The 22,265-nt window shown below is 40.7% G+C and overlaps 1 protein-coding gene across 1 annotated transcript in view; it reads left to right on the top strand.

Annotated features, from left to right (window-relative positions):
• The window catches only part of bltp1 (bridge-like lipid transfer protein family member 1), a 106,583-nt gene that overhangs the window by 15,467 nt on the left and 68,851 nt on the right, over positions 1-22,265 (top strand). The window contains exons 7-31 of the mRNA XM_086050629.1: positions 196-277; positions 431-624; positions 826-905; positions 1,158-1,308; positions 1,461-1,617; positions 1,978-2,056; positions 4,515-4,606; positions 4,764-4,881; positions 4,980-5,135; positions 5,925-6,022; positions 6,251-6,435; positions 7,064-7,170; positions 7,255-7,478; positions 7,643-7,858; positions 9,261-9,398; positions 12,177-12,353; positions 14,826-14,954; positions 16,082-16,201; positions 16,442-16,773; positions 16,899-17,149; positions 17,725-17,965; positions 18,137-18,628; positions 20,556-20,829; positions 20,967-21,104; positions 21,195-21,265. Coding sequence (XP_085906755.1) covers positions 196-277; positions 431-624; positions 826-905; positions 1,158-1,308; positions 1,461-1,617; positions 1,978-2,056; positions 4,515-4,606; positions 4,764-4,881; positions 4,980-5,135; positions 5,925-6,022; positions 6,251-6,435; positions 7,064-7,170; positions 7,255-7,478; positions 7,643-7,858; positions 9,261-9,398; positions 12,177-12,353; positions 14,826-14,954; positions 16,082-16,201; positions 16,442-16,773; positions 16,899-17,149; positions 17,725-17,965; positions 18,137-18,628; positions 20,556-20,829; positions 20,967-21,104; positions 21,195-21,265 — 4,302 coding nt within the window. The remainder of the gene's footprint in view (positions 1-195; positions 278-430; positions 625-825; positions 906-1,157; positions 1,309-1,460; positions 1,618-1,977; positions 2,057-4,514; positions 4,607-4,763; positions 4,882-4,979; positions 5,136-5,924; positions 6,023-6,250; positions 6,436-7,063; positions 7,171-7,254; positions 7,479-7,642; positions 7,859-9,260; positions 9,399-12,176; positions 12,354-14,825; positions 14,955-16,081; positions 16,202-16,441; positions 16,774-16,898; positions 17,150-17,724; positions 17,966-18,136; positions 18,629-20,555; positions 20,830-20,966; positions 21,105-21,194; positions 21,266-22,265) is intronic.

Genomic DNA, 22,265 nt, shown 5'->3' on the forward strand with positions numbered 1-22,265 from the left:
AAACACTTCATCTGCACAGCCCAGTACGCATTTGCGCCTAACCGTGCCAACTGTACTGACTATACATGGAAATGCACCTCCAGAAATGCTCAACTGGCGTTCGGTTTGACCTCAGCGTAATGGTTATCGAATAAAGCTCAGTGATATAGCCACTGGCAAGACTGGCAGGACTAAATGTCCTTTTTTTTTTGGCAGTGTGAACATTCAAACCGAGAATACGGACCCCTCGTCGTCTTGGCGCTCCCTCATTCCTGTTATCAAAGTTAACATCAGTACGGTGAGTTTTTTTCTTTTTCTTTTACAAATTAGCATCCCTTGAAAGCTTTGATTCAGTAATAGACATTAGAAAGTCAGTTTTGTGTGTGTACAACGTGGTTTGCAAGTCCCATGTGTATTTGGTGTATTTTCTGTTTGCTTCCTCCTTTTAAAGGGTCGGCTGGCATTTGGGAACCACCACCTTCCACAGACTCTGTGCTTGAACTTTGAGGATGCCTTCCTGACCTATGCCACCAAGCCTCCATCCAGCCACCTGGACCAGTACATGCACATTGTAAAGGGCTCATTGGAGAACGTGCGAGTCATGCTGGTTCCTAGCCCACGCTATGTTGGCATGCAGACTGATGAGTAAGTTTGTTATTATGAAACTTTGTATTTGCTGATTTTTTTTTTTTTTTTTTTAAGATCAAGGCATCCAAAAAGATGGGATGATATTATTTGATTAACCTACTCAAACTATTGTGGAAATGGAAGCATCAATGTCAGAAAATCCGTCAGCTTACGAAGTCATCACAAACATTTAAGAATGTCTTTCCGTTTTCATTGTAGACCTCCCAGGCTGATGGGCGAAGGCTTTGTGGTCATGCAGTCCAATGATGTAGACATCTACTACTACCAAGATGAGCCTGGTATGAAATGCACATCCACACACAAAACGTAATATTTACAACATCGACGAGAGAGACTGATGATGACTAGCAGCCAAGCAGGAAGGACATGCCCAGAGTATAAGCAACCAACGGGAAAGCTTCTTGCCATTTTTAACATTGTTTGTTATGTTGTTCTCAATGTTAATTGAATAATATAGCGTAGTTGATTGTTTGTTAAAATACATTCTGTCAGAGTGCTGATAAACCCCATTTTTATGTGCGTACCTGCAGGTGTGGTACCAATGGAGCAAGAGATAGGGGAGGAAGCTGAGACACCCAGCGAGGATGACAAGCTTCAGGACCTTCCTCCATGCTGGGGTCTTGACATCGTCTGTGGAAAAGGAACTGACTTCAACTACGGCCCCTGGGCAGATCGCCAAAGGTGCACAAACAAGAGCATGCATGGAAACACTGACACAGAATTTTGAAAAACATCAAATCATCTTGTGAAGTCATACTTATTAGCATGTAGGTTTCTGGGAAGCTTGACATCTTTAGGTTTGTATTAAAACACATTCCAACTTATTTTTATAGGGATTGTCTATGGAAGTTCTTCTTGCCGGCGGACTATCAGGACATGAAGGTGACTGAAATGGCCCAGCCAGGACAACCCAGGCAGATCCAGGCCTTCGAGCTCCGTATGAACATCATTGCTGATGCCACCATTGACCTGCTTTTTACCAAAAACAGGGTATATTTTACAATATTTTGTTCTTTCTTTGTACTTGCCTTTTTTTTCTCGCTGATCTTACTCCATCATTCTAAGCCTTTTTTGTGGTTTATGAACAATATTAGCATGACGTACCAGCGTGTTGTGTTCCTTGTGCAGGTTGTGAGTTTTGATTATATTGTGAACGATGTAGCAATTTACATGCTGTCTTATTGTTATGGTGACATAGTATTTCTGGAGCTGTCAGGTTTCTCCATTAACCAAACAGCCAATGTGGGAATACTCAAGTGTAGAGTTCACTGTTTTGAACATAGCTGGCAACCTCAAGTGTAAATCTTGGTGGGAACTTGGCTTGAAACTTGTCTTCATTCTTGTTACTAGGAAACCAATGCCATCCATGTGAATGTAGGTGCAGGTTCTTACCTGGAAGTCAACATCCCCATGACCGTTGGAGAGACTGGTACGACTTTTATGCTAACTTGATGCTCATATCGTCAGACAAAAAGTATCATTTGAACTTCTTAAACAGTCCGTCTAGTATAAAATGATGCTCTTTGTTGTTTAACAAGTCTACCTTTAACCAAACTAAAATAAAACTATTACAATTTGGTGATGTTTATGAGGAATTTGTATTGTGGAAGTGTAAAGAGAAGTGAAGGTTGCTGAAGGAGAGTCATTTTAATGGCAAGGCAGATGTATTTGTTTGTCACAATTCAGAGAAAGGGAAATTAATTCACAATGCTTTTACAAAAAAAAGACAAGTTAGAACACACAATTACAATTAAAACAATTCATAAAACATAATAAATTGTAGGGATAGAGGAATGTCTGATTTAAACAGCTCAACTCAATCATACTTGAGGGTAGCTAAGTCACAGAAAATCAGATGCTGAAAACAGCCCAAAATTGCATTTCCGATTTTGGACCAAAATACTTTAATCTCCGAAACAACCTGGCTGAAACGGGATGTTGTGATGATGCAAGACAAAAAAATGTGGCCGGCAATAATGAATCAGGGTTAGCCTCACGTCACTAGCATTAGCATCTTAAACCGATCGCCGCTAGCTTTAAAACATTCAAATGATCAACTCATCAGCAAGCTTCGCACAAGCCTGATAACAATCCTGATCATTTGAATCATGTGTGTGTTGGAACAGTGTTGCATACAAAACAGGCTGGATAGAGGCTCACGAGGATCGGACTTGAGCACTTCTGCCTTAAGAGACTCATACTGGCGGCAGGGGAGCAAATTGATGCTTCACCACCAGATAATCTGTCCAATAATGCCCAGACAATATCTCTATGCTAACAAGAACTTTATTCGTCATCAAAATGGCAGGACAGCGAACCAACACAATGACACTGGAACGTTACTGTCGTATAACCTTTCGGAATACGGCATACAAGTGGTGTCGCTGAAGCATAGCCAATTCTGAGCGATATTTCTAATAATTTTCCATACTGCTCTTTTCAAATCTGTTTTAACATGAAAACAGGTCACTAAACAGTTTGGGGACAGTTGCTGTTATTACAACAACAGCAACAAAGTTTTATAAGTGCGAAAAGGCTTAATGTCGTACCTTGCACTTAAGGCCCTGATACACCAGAAAGACGCTGGCCGACAGTGACAAACGCTTACCCCCTGTGGTGTCCCGCCAGCTGTCGGCATGTCACGCTGGAGGAACACACCGCAACGACAGACAGCGCTGTTCATTAAAGTACCTTCTGCGCATGCATAAGATGTAATACCCTTCCATACCATCGGCGGCGGCAGTCACCATTTCTCATGGTTAGAAAACTCCAGCCGGAAAGATGTTGGCCGGGGGCTGATTATAACTACGTAAACAATGCATTCGGCTCTATTCTTCGCTCACGATGAACTCCCACGCGAAGTAAACCATCACGTTCTTGACACGGTATTGTGAAATACTTACATTGTCAATCCTCGCTCTTGTACTTGTAAGAAGATTAAGGCAGCGGAGGCGTACTCACTGTTTTTCCGCATTCGTCACTTCCTGTTGGTGCTCCGCGCGCTGATTTGCTAGCTAACAGCCAATCAGAGTGACCAAATGTCACGACTGGCGACGCCGATTCAACATACGTAATCGCCCCCAAGACGCTTACAGACGGTTACGACACTAGGACGGTGGCCACTACACCAATCAGACGGCCCTAAAAGACGCCACGACGCTTAACGACCTCCGACGTCGTTTTAGTGTATCACGGCCTTTAAAATAAACAACACTGCTGTAATGAAGTGTTGCTTATAATAAATTGAACAAAAGCACTGTATAATTCAACAAAAATTGCCAAATCTACAGAGCTAGTCCGTATGAGGCGAATGTTTTCACATTAACACGAAGCACAACAGTTTGATCCAGCATAAATCGACTAGTCATGCCCGGAAAGTAAGGCACAAGAATGACACAATAGAAAGGCGTTAACATCTTGGACGCTACAGTAGAAACAGAGCTAACCCAATACTGCACACATCAAACTAACGATAAAAACAATACAGGATGTTATCATACGATTCATATTTTTGGATTGCACAGCTCTACTTCAGGTGCATTCAACTTTAGCAGTTCCGGTATATAAGTAAATAAATCAATTTAGATGATAAGTTTCATTAGACCAGGGGTCACCAAGTCCGGTCCTCAAGGGCACCTATCCTGCATGTTTTCCATCCCTCCCAGCTGCAACACAACTGATTGAAATGATCAGCTCATCAGCAAGCTTTTCAGAAGCCTGAGAACGATACAGATCATTTGGAACAGGTGTGTTGCAGCAGGGAGGGATGGAAAACATGCAAAATAGGTGCCCTTGAGGACCGGACTTGGCGACCCCATGCAAAAATGTAGTAAACACATCTATAATTTTAAAGAACTGATGGTGCTGCTTTTTGCTTCTTCCTTCAGGCTATTTGCCCACCATCAAAGGGCAGCTGCTTCATGTTGACACCACCAGCAGCATGCAGTACAGGACTCTCCTTGAGGCTGAGATGTTAGCTGTAAGTAGCAGCTAACTAAACCGTGCCTCTGCAGCGGGAGGTTCAGAGATGTTTTTGAAGTAGTCTCTTTCAAGATGTTAATATGCAGTTTGATGTTAAGCACATGCAATTTCAACATAGAGGAAAACCCCAATGTGTTTTGCGTCCGAAATTTCAGTTCCATGTGATTGCCAGCTACCCTCGGGTATGGAACATGCCGCAGTCTTGGCAGTGTGAGATTGAGGTGTACAAGGCCACCTACCACTTCATCTATGCGCAGAAAAACTTTTTCACTGGTGAGTTAGTAGAACTTGTTTGGAAGATCAGAGGAGGATACTTAAAATTGTGAAAAATAGTGGAAGCATTTATGTAACCTTTTTTGTTGATTTAACAGATTTGATTCAGGACTGGGCGAGTGACAACGCTCCAGACATTTACTCGTTTGTTCCCTATTCCTGGACATTCAAAATGCTTTTTCACCAGTTTGAGATGATATGGGCGGCAAACCAGCACAACTGGATTGACTGTTCTACCAAGCAACAGGAGAATGGTGAGGAAGATTTTTGTTTGTCATACTTCATGCATGAGCCCCCCCCCCCCCCCCCCCCCCAAAAAAAAAATACTAAATAGAGAGCGAATGGTTTACAAAAAGTGCAGTGTAGTGGAAAACCAAACTAACACGTTCAAAGCCAAACAAAGCACAACATTTTTAACCTGGTGGGAAGAAAAAAGAGGGAAATGATTTGGAGGGCTGATTCTTTAAGTGCACTCTTGAATGCACTAATGATCTCCAGTTAGCAAAGAAGGCTGGGAGGAAAACCAACAGGAAGGGAATAGCATTCCAAAGACAATAGTCCCAAGTAAAGCGCTGAAGTTATGTCACAATTCCACTAGCGATTTTCCCGGCTAAAACAACACATTTGATTAAGCCTGGCTTGTTAAAAAGTGATCAGCAGGGACTGTGACTGTGTCAGGCTGTCATCATCAACGTGTGAGGAGTCATTTACGTGAGCCCATTGAAATTGAGTTTTTAACTCGTACTAACTGAGGATAGGTTCCAAAAAAACAAAATACAGGTAGATGAATTTGTGATAACCAAACAGTGAATAGCTGGTGATCACTGGATTGAACTTTACAGCCTCATAGTTACCTTACTCCATTGTGCAAGTGTCTCAAAATTTTCTGTGGTGTTTTGCATTGTAGTATCTTGCTGTATCTTTTCGTTCATTTTTGCTCCACCACCATCTCTTCTGTACTGGAACCAAGGACCGCATGGCACTGCTTTGGACGCTTGTCTGTATTACTGCTATAATGCCTACAATATCATTTTTTTCTGCAGTGTACCTGGCAGCATGTGGTGAGACGCTCAATATAGACTTCGTTTTGCCTTTCAATGAGTTTGTTCCAACTATCTGCCATACCCGCTTCAGCTTGAAGGTTAGTCTTTTTTTTAAAAGTATGATTTGCTTTGAATGTACAGTATGTCTGCCAAAATATTGTTTCCATTGTTTGTGAGCAAGAGCAATGACGTTTCCCCTTTGCTGGATGTAAAAATGCATCTCGTAAATTGCTCATAAGGTATTTTTAGATTTGGATGCATTTTATGTCCTAGAAATAGGCTTTAACTCAATGCATCTAAGGACATATACTTCTTGATGTTTTTAGGCAGAGGATACAGACATGCGACTGTCTCTGCCTGAGTGCCACCCCAGCCGCTACCCCCTCCTCACCCTTGCCAAAGATTACCAGAATGTCAAGTTGCCCCCAGACATGTTCATGCCAGGGGAAAATCAAAGTGCCCCACTACCTAAATCCAACAAGTCCCGGTGGAGGAATATCACCCACGCAGAGTGAGTTGTGGGGAAAAAAAGTATTTATAGTTACAAAGAAACAGGCTTCATAACCATCACAACCAATGTTCCTATTAAGCTGCACATGTGAACAATTGTGCACTGTTCTGCACAGCAAATGTGAGCAGTGCTGGGGAAAAAAAATCGAACCTGAGCTGTATTTGCATTTTGTATTTTCATATTCTCGTATAAAGATTTTTATATGGCACATGTAGTTGACGAAGCGGGAAAGATGTGACCAAAAAAAGACTGAAATGCAAGGCGAGCACACATCGTGTAATCATTGTCACACATGAAGCTTGTTACCTCGACACAAGTATGAACTGTCGATGGTCATGTGTGTTGCAATTCACATGAGTTCCGGCTACCCGAGCTGCCAATGATTGCACTTCGGCTGGCTCAGTCAAACATAGTCAGAGTCACATTTTTGCACAACTTCGAATAGATGCTCAGACTTTTCCTGAAGTCATAATCTCGGAGACCGTCTTCACACCTACTATTGTGCTATATCGAAACTGGTCTGGTTCATCAATTATGTCATTTGACAAACTGACCTTCAAATCTGTTTTGAATTTTCAACTCAGCATTGCGATGTCTTCTGAATATCTGAATATTTCCTCCAAATCAGGGCTGGCTGGATTGACTGCTGGAGTGTACCAAACTTCATGCTCATCATTGATTACACATGGCATCCCATTTATCCTCAAAAAGCTGATGAGCAACTCAAACAGTCATGTATGTGTTCTGCCATGGTCCCACACATTTCTTATTCTTTTGAAAGCGCATGTGTCTTACTAATTGTATCTTTCCCAACTGCAGTTTCTGAAATGGAGGAATCAATGCTGTCAGCTTTACGGCCCCCGGAACACACTTCCGGACACCACGCACACCCATACTACACCTCTGCCTCAGCCGGCCACAGCCGGATACCAACCGACCCCTCAGAGCTCCCCCCTGACAGACTTCATGTGGAGATGGAAATGTCTCCTGATTCTCAAATTATCCTTTATGGGCCTTTACTAAGGGCTTTGATATCCATCAAGGTATAAATACCTTGATATTGTCTGGCATTTTGTCTTTGTTAAAAATGTTTTCTTGTTGAGCTTTATAAAGAGTCTGTCTGAAAAACAGTGTTATAGAATTACACAGCACAACCCATAGTCAAACAAGTAACCTTGTAAGGTCCACTCTTCTACTGTTTTCTCAGGAGAATTATTTTGGTGAAGATGACATGTACACTGACTTTGAAGAGATGTTATCCAGTCCGGTTTTGTCCACTTCCTCATCTGGCCTCGGTTGGTCCCCTCTTGGAATGGAGGACAGTGGACTTAAGGAAACTTCAGATATACATCCCTTGGACCTGCGACCTTGGGACATAACTGTGCTCATTAATCTCTACAAAGTCCATGGTCGACTACCAATGGTAAGGCTGATTGTAATTATACATTTTATGGCTTAGAAAAGAATCGTGGGTAGAGCTACATTTTGTAAAACATTGCACTGGGGTGCAATTTTTGGGGAAATTTAATTTTATTTTGCACATCATATTATCGAGCATTCTAGTGAATTTTCAGAGTAAAAAATGTTACCACATGACTCAGTAACATTACTCAATTGTGTGTATAAAAATCTTTTTTTAATTTAAAAAATAGTTTTATTAAATTCTCTAGAAAATTTGCGCCCAAGTATTAACATGGCGTGGGAAACACTGAAGACACTGTCCAGTACACATTCCCTAAATTAATGCGAAGGAATTAACACTACATTGTTATTATTGTTAAAAAAAAAACACAAAAAAAAAAACTGTGCATCCACATCACATACCTCCGTGCTTTCCGCTTCTTCGGGAATACTTGGTGCAAGCTATTTTGCGCTGCTCCAGCTTCCTGCAAGCTCCAGCTGGGTCTCATGTGACTAAACTCAATGCAGAGCCGCAAGATCACTTCGTGTCTGGTGTCAACACAACACAAGTCACTAAACATCGCCTCCATGGCAGCGAATAAGCTTTGTTCTGAATTGTGTCATCATCAAGAAAGGAGGACTGGGAGAAATACGGAGAAGCCATGCTAATTGCTAAGGTATCATGAAGGACATGTAGACGTGAAACACCAAAATAAGCGGTTGGATGAGACAGGACACTTGTCACACAGGGCTTGCTGGAACCGCGTGATAGCGGAGAGTAAACATCTTTGCACAGTAAAATATCAGGCAAATTAATAAGTGTCTGGAGAGAAAATTGTACAAAATAATGCTCCACAGCTACTTAGGACAGTGACTGAAAACAAATTTGTACCTTGCTCTAAACCAATCAGCAGCTCCTGCTTGAACATTATGCATCCTTAGTTTTATTTTTATAGATTATTTATTTTATTATACTATTACATAATACCCTGCAATAATCGTCGTGCGGTACTGTTCTTGACAAAATGTAAAAAAATATGGAAATTCGGACAAATCACGATGGAAGTAAAGTTCTATAGTTCGACAGCCCTCCATTTCTTTTTTATTCAAATATGTGTTTTTTTTTATTTTAGCTTGATACACAGCAGGGGTCACTCACTCTGGTCCTCAAGGGACTCTATCCTACGACTTTTTTTTTAGATGTTTGCCTCCGCCAACACACCTGATTCAAATGAGCAGCTTATCAGCAAGCTCTGTAAAAGCATGATAACAGTCCTGATTGTTTGAATCAGGTGTGTTGGAGGAGGGAAACATCTAAAACATGCAGGGTAGGGGCCCTTAAGTATTGGAGATGGAGACTTCTGTACATTATAGTAGAAATCCCTAGATCTCTGTCTGATGTTTGTCTTCCTCTGTTTTGCCAGCACTGTAGCAGCGAGGGGCCAGAAGGTCCATCTGGCTTCTTGGAGCGGTTATGTTTTGAAATGAAAAAAGGTTACAAGGAGACTATGCTTCAGTTACTGCTGTCACCTATTCACATCTTCATCAGTGACAACTACCAGGTAAGAAATCATCCACCCACTCATTATCTAAACCCTTTATGCTCAGTTTTTTTTGTTTTATTTACCGTAAGTGCTTTACCACACCACTTCAATCTTGAATCTGTCTTGGAAAGGTAGTTTCCAATTAAACCTGTAACCAATCTCTATAACGCTGGCATCAGGCCAAAACTGCATTAGTCACATTTTGGTGAATTTCTAATTTGTCAAAAATCTATAATATTGGTCAGTCCACACGCATGTGTGTTATTTTTACACATTATTGATGGCTTGCTGTTTTGGCCCGACGCCAGGGATATGTCGATTTTTTTAATTTTTTATTTATTTATTTATTTTTCCCCTTGGTGTTGATTTTTGTCATGGGCTTTGGACTTCAGTGCATTTGTTCCTGAAAAGATGACTGTAATGCGTTTCTGTTTCAAAATGTGTCAAAATCTAAATTTCCACCAAACAATTTTCCCTCATATTGTTTGGAACACCGGTGTCAACAATGGCATTACCTGTAAAGGAAATGTAACAAGAACATCTAAGAAGTAAAGCATTACAGTCATTGTTTTCAATTTTATTCACAGTGGGCAAATATGCTTAGCTTATTCAAATATTGTTATATTTTTTTAGTTTATTGGTATGGTAATTTGTCGTAATTCATACAATTACTAGAAGTTCAAAAGATACAGTATATTACTATAAAGTTAAAAGAAGTGTGAAACATTGAGTCATTGATTTGTATTGGGCTAAATATGCATACATTATTCTGCCGAAAGGCGGCATTCCGTTTTTATGTTGGACGTTGTTACCGTACATTTTACTTTTCAAGTTATCAGTAAAACAAAAGAAGATTAATATCTTGATTATTGCAACATTGTGTTATAGTGACGCCTTTGCATAGTGTCACATGCCTTTATTTTGTTGAGAACAATACTGATGCCCTTTCCCTTTAGTAACCAACACTGCGGTGTTTGATACAGTAGATCAGGCTTTTGTACAAAACCACCCAAAAAATTGGGCTGTTTTGTACAAAGCAACGCAAGAAGGTGGGTCAAATTGATCTAATTAGTGGATCGGTCCATTTTTCACCCAAAATTGTGTTATTTGAACCCAACTGTTTTTTGGGTGTGTGAGCTTTCACACAATATTGCAATAAATATCAAACTGTGACATAAATACCATGAGCTCTTGATATTGTTACAGCGGGTTTGTCTGATGAAAATGTAATTTCAGCCAGCGATAGGATTGTGAGGAAAAATTTCTGTTTTACACAAAGTGAGCAATATGGTGTGTGTGGAGCGTTTGAACGTGGTGATGGAACAGATTACATTCGACAATCAAGGTACCAAGTGTATGCACTGTATATGCTGTGGCTCTTATTGGTAACAGCCAAAATTGTGTCTCTTTGCCTTTGAGTGGTTGGCCACACCTGCTGGAGACTGCTACTTCTCTATAAAGCACTGAATGGTTTCGGGCCTGAATGCATTAAAGCAGCGGTGCCCACACTTTTTCAGCCTGAGAGCTACTTATGACATGACCGAGTCAAAATGATATATCACCTACTACAAATGCAAAACACATTATTTAAAAATATATTGAGAATTATTTTTATATGTACCGTATATGCTGGTGTACCTTGCGTGACTGCATCAACCTATGTAGCACAATACAACAACAAAAAATGTTTTGTAATTACCTTACTCTGATGACTTGCACTGAATGGACTCAGCCAGGGACGCAAAGTCCGGACAGTAGCTGCTGATAGCCAGCCTCAAGCAAATTTGCAGCAACAACAATCCGCTCATTCGCTCCATTCGGCGCGTATAAAACAAGTCAACTTTTTTTTTGCACACTATGCTAGTGCTATCAATATAGCTGTCTTGGTAAAGTTCAAGAACTGTTAAAAAAAGAAAAAGCAGCTGAGTGAGCAGGCCGCCGTGTGGCTGTGTGTGACGTAGTATGCTCCCAACGCAGTTGGTGTGAACGTAGCAATATAGTAGTGAGTACGGATGATAGGGTGGTGGCAATGTTAAAATATATAAACCCAGTAGGGCTCTGAGGTCTGCAGACTTGGGTGAATTAGACTTCAGACTTCAAAGCACACCTGGTGAATCAGCATTCCGCTGTTATGCTGCACGCAAATGGAATAAATTGCCAACAGAAGCGAAGTCAGAAATTCAGATTAAAAACTCCCGGTATGCTTTTTCTAATGGATATGATTGAGATCTTTCCAAGCATTTTTAAAATCAATTTTTAAACATCTTTTTCTTGTGCTGTACATTATTTTAGAAATTTTAGTAAGCTTTTATTTCTGTACTTTGTTTTAAAATGTCTTTATTCCTTTTGTTTTTAAAACTCATTCAATGCCAGCTATTCAGAGCATTTTGACATATTCAAGCCACATAGGATATCGTGGCCAATGATTATACTATTTATTCACCAAACTACCAAATGAAAGAATAGGCTCTTCAACCAGGGAAAAAAAGGGATTCTCCCTTTTCCAATCTTTTATAATCTATGGTAGAAAAAAGATAGGTTGCACAAAATGGAGCAGTGGACTCACAAAATGTGCTGATCTTACATCTAAATTGGGGCATACATGCGGTGGTTGTGCATAAGTCAAGTTGTTTCCCAGTTTGAAATGTACAGTGGAGTTGCATCAGATGCTCCCCCACTCACCCCATTGAAAAAATGTACCGGTAATTGACAATTATACTTGTCAATGCCAGTGAATGAGTTCACCTTCCAATGATGAAAACTGCAATGTCATTTTTTTTCTTCCTTGCCTCACAGCGTCCTTCGGTGGACGGAGTGTTGAGAGATGGCCACCTAAGCCTGTCGGGCCTGCAGATGAGGGCGCATGCCATGTTCTCTGCACAGGGGCTGCCACTAGGAAGTGACACCCTAGAATATGCCTGGCTCATCGATATGCAGGCAGGGTCTCTCACTGGGAGGGTGACTGTGCCACAGGTGTGTATGTGTTCTTAGCTGATGTTATAGACAACAAACAGGAATATTATAAGGTCAGTGATACCAGTGTTGTTTAAATTAGATTTAGCCTTAGTCTTTTGGGGAAAAAATGCTTATTAGTCTTAGTCACATTTTAGTCATTCCTATCCATGATAGTTTTGGTCTAGTTTTAGTTGATGAAAACTTAAATAAGAGTTTTAGTCTCGTTTTAGTCGACAAATACTCAAAAATGTTTTTTGTAAATTTTAGTTAAAATTAGACATACAGGGTTTCCACCCAATATCAAAGACTTTCTCATATACTGAGGATTATGCATTACACACAGATAAAGTGGTAACAATGGAATCAATGCTCATTATTCCAAAAGAAGCCGAGAAGCAAAACATTTTCTTTGGCAATTGATGTGGCTTTATTTCCACCTAGTTTGTGGCCACATTTACCGTTACCGCTGTCTACAATGCATGTGTTGTTCTTTTGGCTTGAGCATTATTCAAATTTGGACGATTCCGGTTCCGATTCTGGTTCCTAACGATTTTCGATTCCGATTCTTAACCCCCCTCCCAAAAAAGGAATTATTTTTGGTCAAATCGCATGAACTTTTTACTGTTTGTGAACTTTACTATGAATTACTCAAAGGGTTGTTTTTAGCTAGTATATTTATTTTTATATTTTATGTATTATTTTTCACAAGAACATAATTTTTGAGAAGCTCGGGACAATACAATAATGCCGCTGTTACTGAAAGAATGCTACTTAACACCAATTAATGGGCTAACCTAATGTCTTTCTTTAGAAAGAAAAATATATATACAGCATTTTTAAGAGCAAGCAAGAAAAATGTATCTAAACTAAGCAGTCTATGGAACCATATGCTGTATGTGTATATGTACAGTATATATGTATAAGCTGCAGCTGTGTATGCTATAAGCTAAATATTAGCTGTATGTATGTGCATTTGTATGTTCAACCTGTTAACTTAATGTTGGCATTAGATGTAATTTCCGGCTTGTGGTCCGGAGCCGCATCAGTTCTCTGGTTAGGCGTCGCCCGAATGAGCTCGCCGGGCCGGCCCGGGAAGGATCACTGACCACGCGAAAGGCGACTACCGTTGCAGCTATGGAGATCTGTGGGAAGGGCCCGGCGAACATCTTGAATCGCCGCCACAGCCGGCTCGAGCGAGCGGAGGGGCTGACTGAGAGGAACAGCCAGTGGGGTGGGGGCCGTGCACTTGCAACGCAGCTTCGGTTGCCGGCGGCAGGATGGGGGTTGTTACACGCCGTGCGCAAACATTTTTTTTTTTTTATCCATCTTACTTCGTTCGTGCTTCTTCCCCTGCGGCTCATGCGGAATCACAACTTAGCACCCGCCATTCTAAAATCGGAACGATTCCGGTCATGCATTTTGAACGTCGGACAGACCACACAGTCACAATTTCCTCCAGTCTTGTCTCGTCTCGTCAATGAAAACTCTATACGTCACGTCATAGTTTAGTCATTAAAGAGCCACGTTTAGCTCGTCATTATCGTCATGAAAAAAAGGGGCGCTAACGAAATCTCTTTTTTTTGTAATTTCTTTTTAACAATGGTGTCCTCCTTGGTTGCCTCCCATGCAGTCCACTTTCACTCAAACAATGACGGATGGTGCAATCTGACACTGATGTACCTTGACCTCGGAGTTCAAAAATTTCTGTGGAGGTTGTTCTGGGCTCTTTTGCTTCCATTCGTGTTATCCGTCTCTTCCATTTGTCATCAATTTTCCTCTTGTGTCCACATCCAAGGAGGTTGACTAAATTACGGTGGATCGTACATTTTTGAATAATATGTGCACTGTCGTCACAGGAACAATAAGCCGTGGTCGTGGAGATGGTCTTATAGCTTTTACATTTAACAATCTTGCTAATTTTCTTTCTAATCTCCTCAGACAACTCTCTCCTTGCCCTCATCTGATCCATTTACTGTGATACAGACCATGTCACCGAACAGCATAGTGACTACTTGTCACCTTTTAATATAGGCCGACTGACTGTTTACAAATTTGAAGACACCTGTGATGCTAATTAGAGGACACACCTTGGTTGAACATTATTAACCAATTATCAATCCTTTCTTGGGGTAACATCATTTTTGTCCAAGACTGTTTGAATTATGATTACTTTTGTTTTTTTCTTCATGTCTTTCATGCTGTGTTTATATGTTCAATAATCAATCAATCAAATGAATGAATCAATCAATCACTGAATTGTGGTTCAACAAAATTATTATATTTTTAATTAATTATTACTTCAGTCAGACTAAAATTATTTCTGTGACCACTGTGGGTTTTTAATTTATTAACAGTGGGTGGGGGCAACAATATTGTCCTTGTGTGTATGATGATAATTCCAGCTCTTAAAAAAATGAATAAATAAATAAATAAAAAAAAATTGTTCTTGCAGTTAATATTTTCTGTAATTTCACTTTTTTTTTTTTTTAGGTGGCCAGTATGATTGAGTGGGGGGAGTATTTCGTTTTCCATGTGATGTCCCGCGAGTTCCAGCTTGAACAACCCAAGCCCTCCGTTATCTGCCAGCACGGCGTTGACCGTCGCATCTGTGATGCTAAGGTACTTTGCTTGCCATAACATTTGTGGCCTGTTTAGAGTGATTTTTTTTGTCTTGATTGCTTCTCCTCCAGCTGTCCATCTTTACTCTAAACAGTAGGTAGTTGTCACATATGGATGATAGTTTTTTTCGTGTGTGTGTGAGTATAATATTGGTTAAAAAATGTGTCAAAATAAGCAGAAAATGCAGATTGTGATTCATTTAATTTGCAAAATCTAATGAATTAAATTTCTTCCCAGGGCATACTCACACCTGGAAATTTCAACAGTAGTTTAATTCCCCCACTTGACTTTCATGTCCTGTGCTCACGGTGTTAGAGGCCTGTTTTGGTGGGCCATCACTTGATTATACAACTCTGTTGTGCAACTTTTGTGGCTTCCTGGGTTGTTTTTAGTCGCTGAGTTGATTTATACTGTGCTAGATGGCATTATCGTGAACTAATCTGAGGAACGATTACACATGAGCTCATTCACTGCCAGACATTTCCACACCCTAACGTTTGAAAAGAAATTGAAAAAAATATAAATAAGTTCCTGTGATTGAATGGCTGGACTGTGAAAAGACAAGTAAATTTGCCAATGGCAGTGAATGAGTTAATCGTGACACCTACATTTTGCATTTGAGGCCATGGACTTTTTCAACATGGACTATTTACAGTCGTTCCAGTGGAAGTTATCATCAATAACCAGTGAGAGGAGTAATTACTTAATTATGTGACAAATGTGCTCGTGTGAGCAGCGTGACAAACCGTGCTGTGAAAATGTTCCTCTTCTGAGTTCATGTATTTGATATTTTTTATACATTCATCCATTATCCAAATCGCTTATCCTTATATTTGCAAAATGGCTGTTACAATAGATGATTGCATGGCATAATTGCATTAGAGTAATTAACACATCACACTTACCACAACACGAAAATAACGCACGTCACCAACCGTGCTCGCCCGCTTTTTACAAGCTGAGGAGCAGGGATGAAGTGTACCAAATTTGAGCCCTTCAAAGACCTTGCACTAATCAAATATACCGGACGTTTAAGTGTCAGCTGGGCATGGTGTGTGTTCACCCTCCAAGTCAGTATGCCTTTGCCACTACCACTGTAAACTATCAAATATGTTGTTGTGTTCTAGTTAACCTGCTTGCCGGGTCACTGTCGGACTTCAGAGGAGCTCAAGTACACCATGACACGATTGGCCCTGGATGGAGTGGACCTTTTCATTGTTGAACATGGCTGTGCTGCTAATATCAAAGTAATTTGCCCTTCACGTATTTTATTAAATTTGAACTACATACCGCAAAGCACTCCCCAATGTCAAGCATGTTTTTTTTTTTTTAAATTAACTTATTGTTACTCAATTATTTTTGTATAGAAAGAAAAACATTTTTAAGAATAAACAACTTTTGGTATTGTAGTAGTATTATTATTTTTTTATCTATAAGGCCATCCACAACAAGCATCTGTCAGTGTAACAAATGCCACTTCTTCCCAGACGGGTATTTTACGTGTGGCCAACTGCAACCTGCATAACCAGGCAGTGGGAGAGGGCATCAGTGCTGTGGTGCAGGACCTAAACATCCAACAGTACATCGAGCAACAGCAGCACAGTGACGCGAGCAGGCTGCTGCCGGTTGGCCAGGGGCAAGCTCCAGGTCAGCCACTAAGTCTCTGCCAGCCAGCAGTGATGCGACGCTCTGTCTGGCTGGAGGCGGGTTCAGTCAACCTGAACCTCATCACCGCAGACATCGCCCTGGCCGCTGACCACTCGGCCAAATGTGAAGTCCAGAGACAATTTCTAGAACTCCATGACACGCAGACCAAAAGGTGCATAAACACAATCTGTCATTTGCCGTTTGCCTGCCAAGTGCAGCCTTTCAACATTTCAGTATTGCTTTTGTTACTTTATAGTGAATTAGCAGTTGACCTGTTTACCTCATCCTTCTTCCAAGACTCTGGTTCCTGTGGCCCGAAGAAGCCGGCATTCGAAATAAGCGCAGCAGGAATCGCTGTGGCTGCCTTGGAGGCTGCAGGTTCTTTGGAGGAACTAACATGGGCTTGGACTTCTTCAAATTGGAAGAGATGACACCTTCCTCCTCATCTGCATTCTCTTCCTCTAGCACTGAATCAGATATGTGTTATGGTCAGTCTTTGCTTCAGCCTGGGGTGTGGATTATGACCAAGGAAACACCCAAAGTGGACGGTATGAATTGATTAAATGAAATGTCATATTTTAAGTACAAAGAAGAATGGTGTTTTTGACAACACGCATAGATAAGGATATAAAGAATGTATTAATAGTAAAAGCACAAATCAGAGGCAGTATGGCAGCGAGTCGTGGTAGGTCAGGCGCTTTTTACTCAAGCAATGTCGATGGCAGCGCCAGCTGCTCTTCAAGACAAACCATTTCTGGAAATGATTTGTTTTGACTGTCGCTGCAACATGATTTTTTTTTCAGTTCTTTACAACCTATGTCTTGAAACCTTGTTGTGCGTAATGATTTGGAACAATGCATTTGAAGTTTTGATTTTTTTATAAAAAATACTGTTGTCATTCGGAGGTTTGTTAAAAAACATTTGAATAATATCCCGACGATTGATGGCTTGAAAATTATAATGAGCGTCATTTGCAACTATGCGACAACGACTATTTTATGAAGATCAGAAAGCTATCAGTTGCATAATAATTTCCAAGGATGTGTATATGCAATGCCCATTGTTTTCCAGTTGGTATGTGCTTTGCGTCTAATCAAGTTGCTGTTTGGTTTTTTTTTTCCAGGAAGGGTTGTTGGGCTGAAAACAGATACACACTCACCCTGCCTGCCTCCTGAGGTGCCTGAGAGGCGAGGTCAGCAGCACCTCAGTCTTCAGGTACCCCAACGCTCTCACAGCTCTGCCTCCTCCTCTGAGGAGAATAGTTCCTCCAGTGCGGCGTTGCCCCTGCTGGCTGGAGAAAGGGACACTCCCTCGCCAAACGTCGAACAACGCCCGTTTCCTGTGAATGGCAAAAGTCCTGTTGAGTGAGTAGCATTGACAATGCTTTTGATTGTAATACGCATTTAAAAATGTAGAATATTTGATAGAATATTGATTTGATTTGATTTTAGGTCTGAAGTGGGATTTCGGCTTTGCGCGCTTATCTTTTTTCTTTCTTTCTTTAAATGTGTCATTTGTGCCTGTGACTCTTACAGCACTTTCCAGGATATTCCGGAGGGCTCGCCCATTTCACCCAACAACTCTCAGGAACGCACCTCTGTGCGCTCACCTCTTTGCTCTCCCCTCAAGCGCCAGTCCTCAGTGCACTCAAGTCGATTAGGCAGCACCAAGAGCTTGTCGGCTGCTGTTTTCAATGACAGGCCTCCCCCAGTGCTGTCCGGAGGCGTCCAGTTCAGCAGTGATGTTTCTCGCAGTGATGAGAACGTCTTGGATTCACCACGTCAACGCCGAAGCTATGGCTCTTTCCCCTTCACACCCTCGGCAGATTCCAACACCTTCCATCAGTACCGATCGGCCGACTCCAGCATGTCGGTGGCTGACAGCGAAGCCTACTTTTCAGCCGCTGAAGACTTTGAGCCGATTAGTAGTGCTGATGAGGGTCCAGGGACGTACCCGGGACGCAAAAAGAGGAGAAGGCAGCAGATGCAGCAACCACCGCAACCGCCTTATTACATGGAGAACTACAGGTTAGCGCCATCCTGTAATTAAATGTAATGTTGTCCATTCATGTGCCTTTGTTTCAGTGTGGCTTTTCAGGAAGCTTAGACAAATACGGAATTAGAACAGAGGGAACGACTTGAAATGAGGTTACGTATTTATTGAGTCAGGATGTGGATTGTGTCCAAACAGCTGTTTGTAACATGAAAGATTTACATCTGTCAGAGCAGTTGAGTTGATCTAAAATGTGCTTTGACGTTTAAAGAGGAAGTCAACGCAAACATTTTTTATCAAGAATATGTTCTATGCAAGCCCACTAGTTGAAACAGGCATTCTGATAAATATTGTGTTTGTGGAATAAGTGTTAATCCACTCGTTTTTAGCCATCTCTGGGGGCGGCCATTGTGTCTTCTGTCGACTGAAAATGACATCACAACTGCTCACAATGACCGATCATGGCTCAGATTCAGAAAACAGGTCAGCCGTGATTGGTCCTTGTGAGCAGTTGTGATGTAATTTCAGTCGACAGAAGACAAAATGGCCGCCCCTAGAGATGGCTAAAAACGAGTGCATTTTGCTGCTTAATTTATATTCCACAAACGCAAAATTAATCACAATGCCGTGTTTCAACTAGTGGGCCTGCTGGGAACATATTCTTGAAAAAAAATATCTTTGGGTTGACTTCCGCTTAAGGAAAACATAACCAGATTATACGGTTAATTAATACACGGTTTGAGCACGGTTTGGAAAATATTGCATAATATTGCATAAAAGCTAGCAATCCTTACTTTACCGGAAACTTCTCATGGGAAGTTAAACTGGGTAATTTTGGAAATATTCCAAACTGGAAACTTTCTATCAGAATTCTGGGAATTTATGGGAATTATTGGGAATCAACTGGAAATTGGGGTAATTTAAACAAACATAGTCTACTTGTAAATATTTTTGTTTTGTTATAAGCAAACACCCTTGTAAAACAGTACAATTGAAAAACATATTTCAACAAGTTTTAATTCTTGAGCAATGAACAATCAATTATTTTAATGACCAATAAAAACATGAACATGAACCCCCCCACCCAATGAAAAAGTAAAATGCTCCCCACACCTTAAAAAAAGTCACATTCAAAAATGTAAATGTCTCTCGTTAATTCCCATGACAACGTTACAATTTTGAAAATTCACAGAATTTTGCAACCCTACTTGTTTTACAATAATAATACAGGAATTGTTAAATATGTTGAATGGATAATACACCAGTATAAATTCATTTTAGTTGCTGTATTGTGCATTCATGTTAATGAAAATTTGATGTTAGAGCTTACTTTGAAGCCACGCTGTGCTTAGTCGATTAAACTAAAAAAAAAAAGGAATGTCGGCACACTGTAGCGAATACGCTGTTATGATCCATTAGCTGCCACAACATTAGTTGCAGGTAGGCCGTGAATATTGGATATCAACTTTTATTTCCTAGCAAGCTATCATTTTCTGTTACCTCAGGTGTAAGGTGCACTTTATTTATTTTTTTTAATCAACTTAAGTATAACCAACACAGTACAGTTTCTGCTGTCGCACAATCGGTAAAAACATAATATTATAAAATAAGGCTTCAAATTGGTAGTTTGATCATTACTGCTGTATTGATGTTGAATGCTAATTGTACAGAGCAAATCGATGTGTCAGGCAACAATGAAATTCATGTGAATCAATGATACTTAAGATGAAGCCTTCAAAGTGATTTGGAGTACATGACAAATTAGATGAATCGGTTGGTCTTGTGGCTGATGACAAAGCATTGGCTTCAAAACCGTTGGAACGACCTACATTAATGAGTTGATTAAGTTGGTTAAACTCTTGATAACAACTGGGCAGCAATTCATTTGAACAAATTGCGTAAACATATTTTACCGTAATAACTTAGTAGTAATGATGCTTAACTATTTTTCATCTTGCTTAGCCGGAGCTCCATCTACCACAGTGTTGAAGGTCCTCTCACTTATGTCCTCAACGGGGAGCTGATCACTGAGCCTCGTCCTCTGCCTCTGCCACCAACGCTGCCCCCATTGCCTTCCCAGCCTCTGCCAAGCCACATATCCCAGGCCTCCTTTGTATCTGCTCTAGCCATGGAGGAAGAGAGCTCAGTGGAGGCCGAAAAGATGTCAGAGCCTGGCCCAGTCACCAGACAGCCCCATGTGATGGCGTGCTACCAGAACTATCTGGCCCACTATCAGGTGACATGTTAATCGACCACAATTGTCATGTCTACTGCACTGCTCATTCAGATTCCCATCTAGACAACTTTTTCGTACCCAGTGCATTTGGTTGATCCAATTATGACCTGTCTGTTTTGTTTTTGACTTTTTATAAGGTGTCCAATTGGTCTGTCAAGCAGCCCACCAATAAGCGGACCTCCAAGTCCTCTCTCCACCGTCCCTTAGATCTTGACACGCCGACAAGTGAAGAAAGCTCAGCCTCCTTTGACCAGCTCTCTGTTCCAAGCTTTAAGGTTTTCCTATATTATCGTAGCAGCAAAATGTAAAATGTACATCTGCAACCACTATACACCAGTATATTAATACTGACTCAACTATTTCAGGTGATAAAACATGGACTCTCAGCCAGTTCTCTGTTAGATAGAGGACTTCATCTGATGGGAGATAACTGCAGGTATGTAAGGCACTGTACAGAGCTGCCAAATGTTACGGATATTTTGTTACGGAACTCACTGAACACTAACTCGTAATGGCCGTGACACTGATTGTTGTGGATATTTGTAAAAATCCAGCGTTTGAAATTAACGTTGGCCCGAGCCCTGTACGTTGCTGTGTTGGGTACTTTGAAAGTAGTGCTGCGTGCTATTGGAAAAACAACATGATATGCAATATGGCTGACCATTGCGATATAGATATTATTGCGACATTCAACATGTACCGCAAGAAATTAGATTTTTCTTATCTAATGAAAGAAGTACATATTTTTCCATGTAACAAAATAAGCAAGCTCAGTGTGTTCTTAGTTCTTAATTAATGGTAATTCCCTTAGGTCATCTCCAACAATTGGGTGGTGATGCGCATATAAGCTTCTACGTTTACATCCGACTGGTGTGTGTGTGTGTGGGTGTGTGTGTGTGTGTGTGTGTGTGTGGGTGTGTGTGCGCGCGTGCGCGTGTGGGTGTGTGCGTGCGTGTATTTGTTTATTTGTATATTTGTGAAATAGTGTATTGCTTATGAAATCCATGCAGTCCATCCATATTTCAGAAAATGTAATTTTATTTATTAAATGAACATATTTTGAAAAAAATCACAGAGTTGAAGGTCTCTTTCAAATTAATTATAAAGCTGAACTTAAATGATCCATATAGCAAACAAAAATGCATGATTTTCAAAATACAATAGAACAATGAGCACTATTTCAGTGAGCAATCAAAATAAATATTTGCAAAATATATTTATTTGACCTGGTTAATGGGACTTCTGCTCCTAAACCTCTGCGCACAGCATCTGCAAATCAGGGCTGTAGGAAGACACTTTCGTCTTTATGCAGGATGTAAGATGCCATGTTTTTGGAAAAAATCAGATTTTTTTTTGTGTATAAGCGTTCATATTGCATTATAAATGCGAACTCGGTCTCTTTCGTGTGTGAACATAATCCCTAAAGTGACCCACAT

This window comes from Filicampus tigris, chromosome 13, assembly GCF_054856515.1.
Source record: "Filicampus tigris isolate MCC_2025a chromosome 13, RoL_Ftig_1.0, whole genome shotgun sequence".
In the NCBI taxonomy this organism is placed as follows: Eukaryota; Metazoa; Chordata; class Actinopteri; order Syngnathiformes; family Syngnathidae; genus Filicampus; species Filicampus tigris.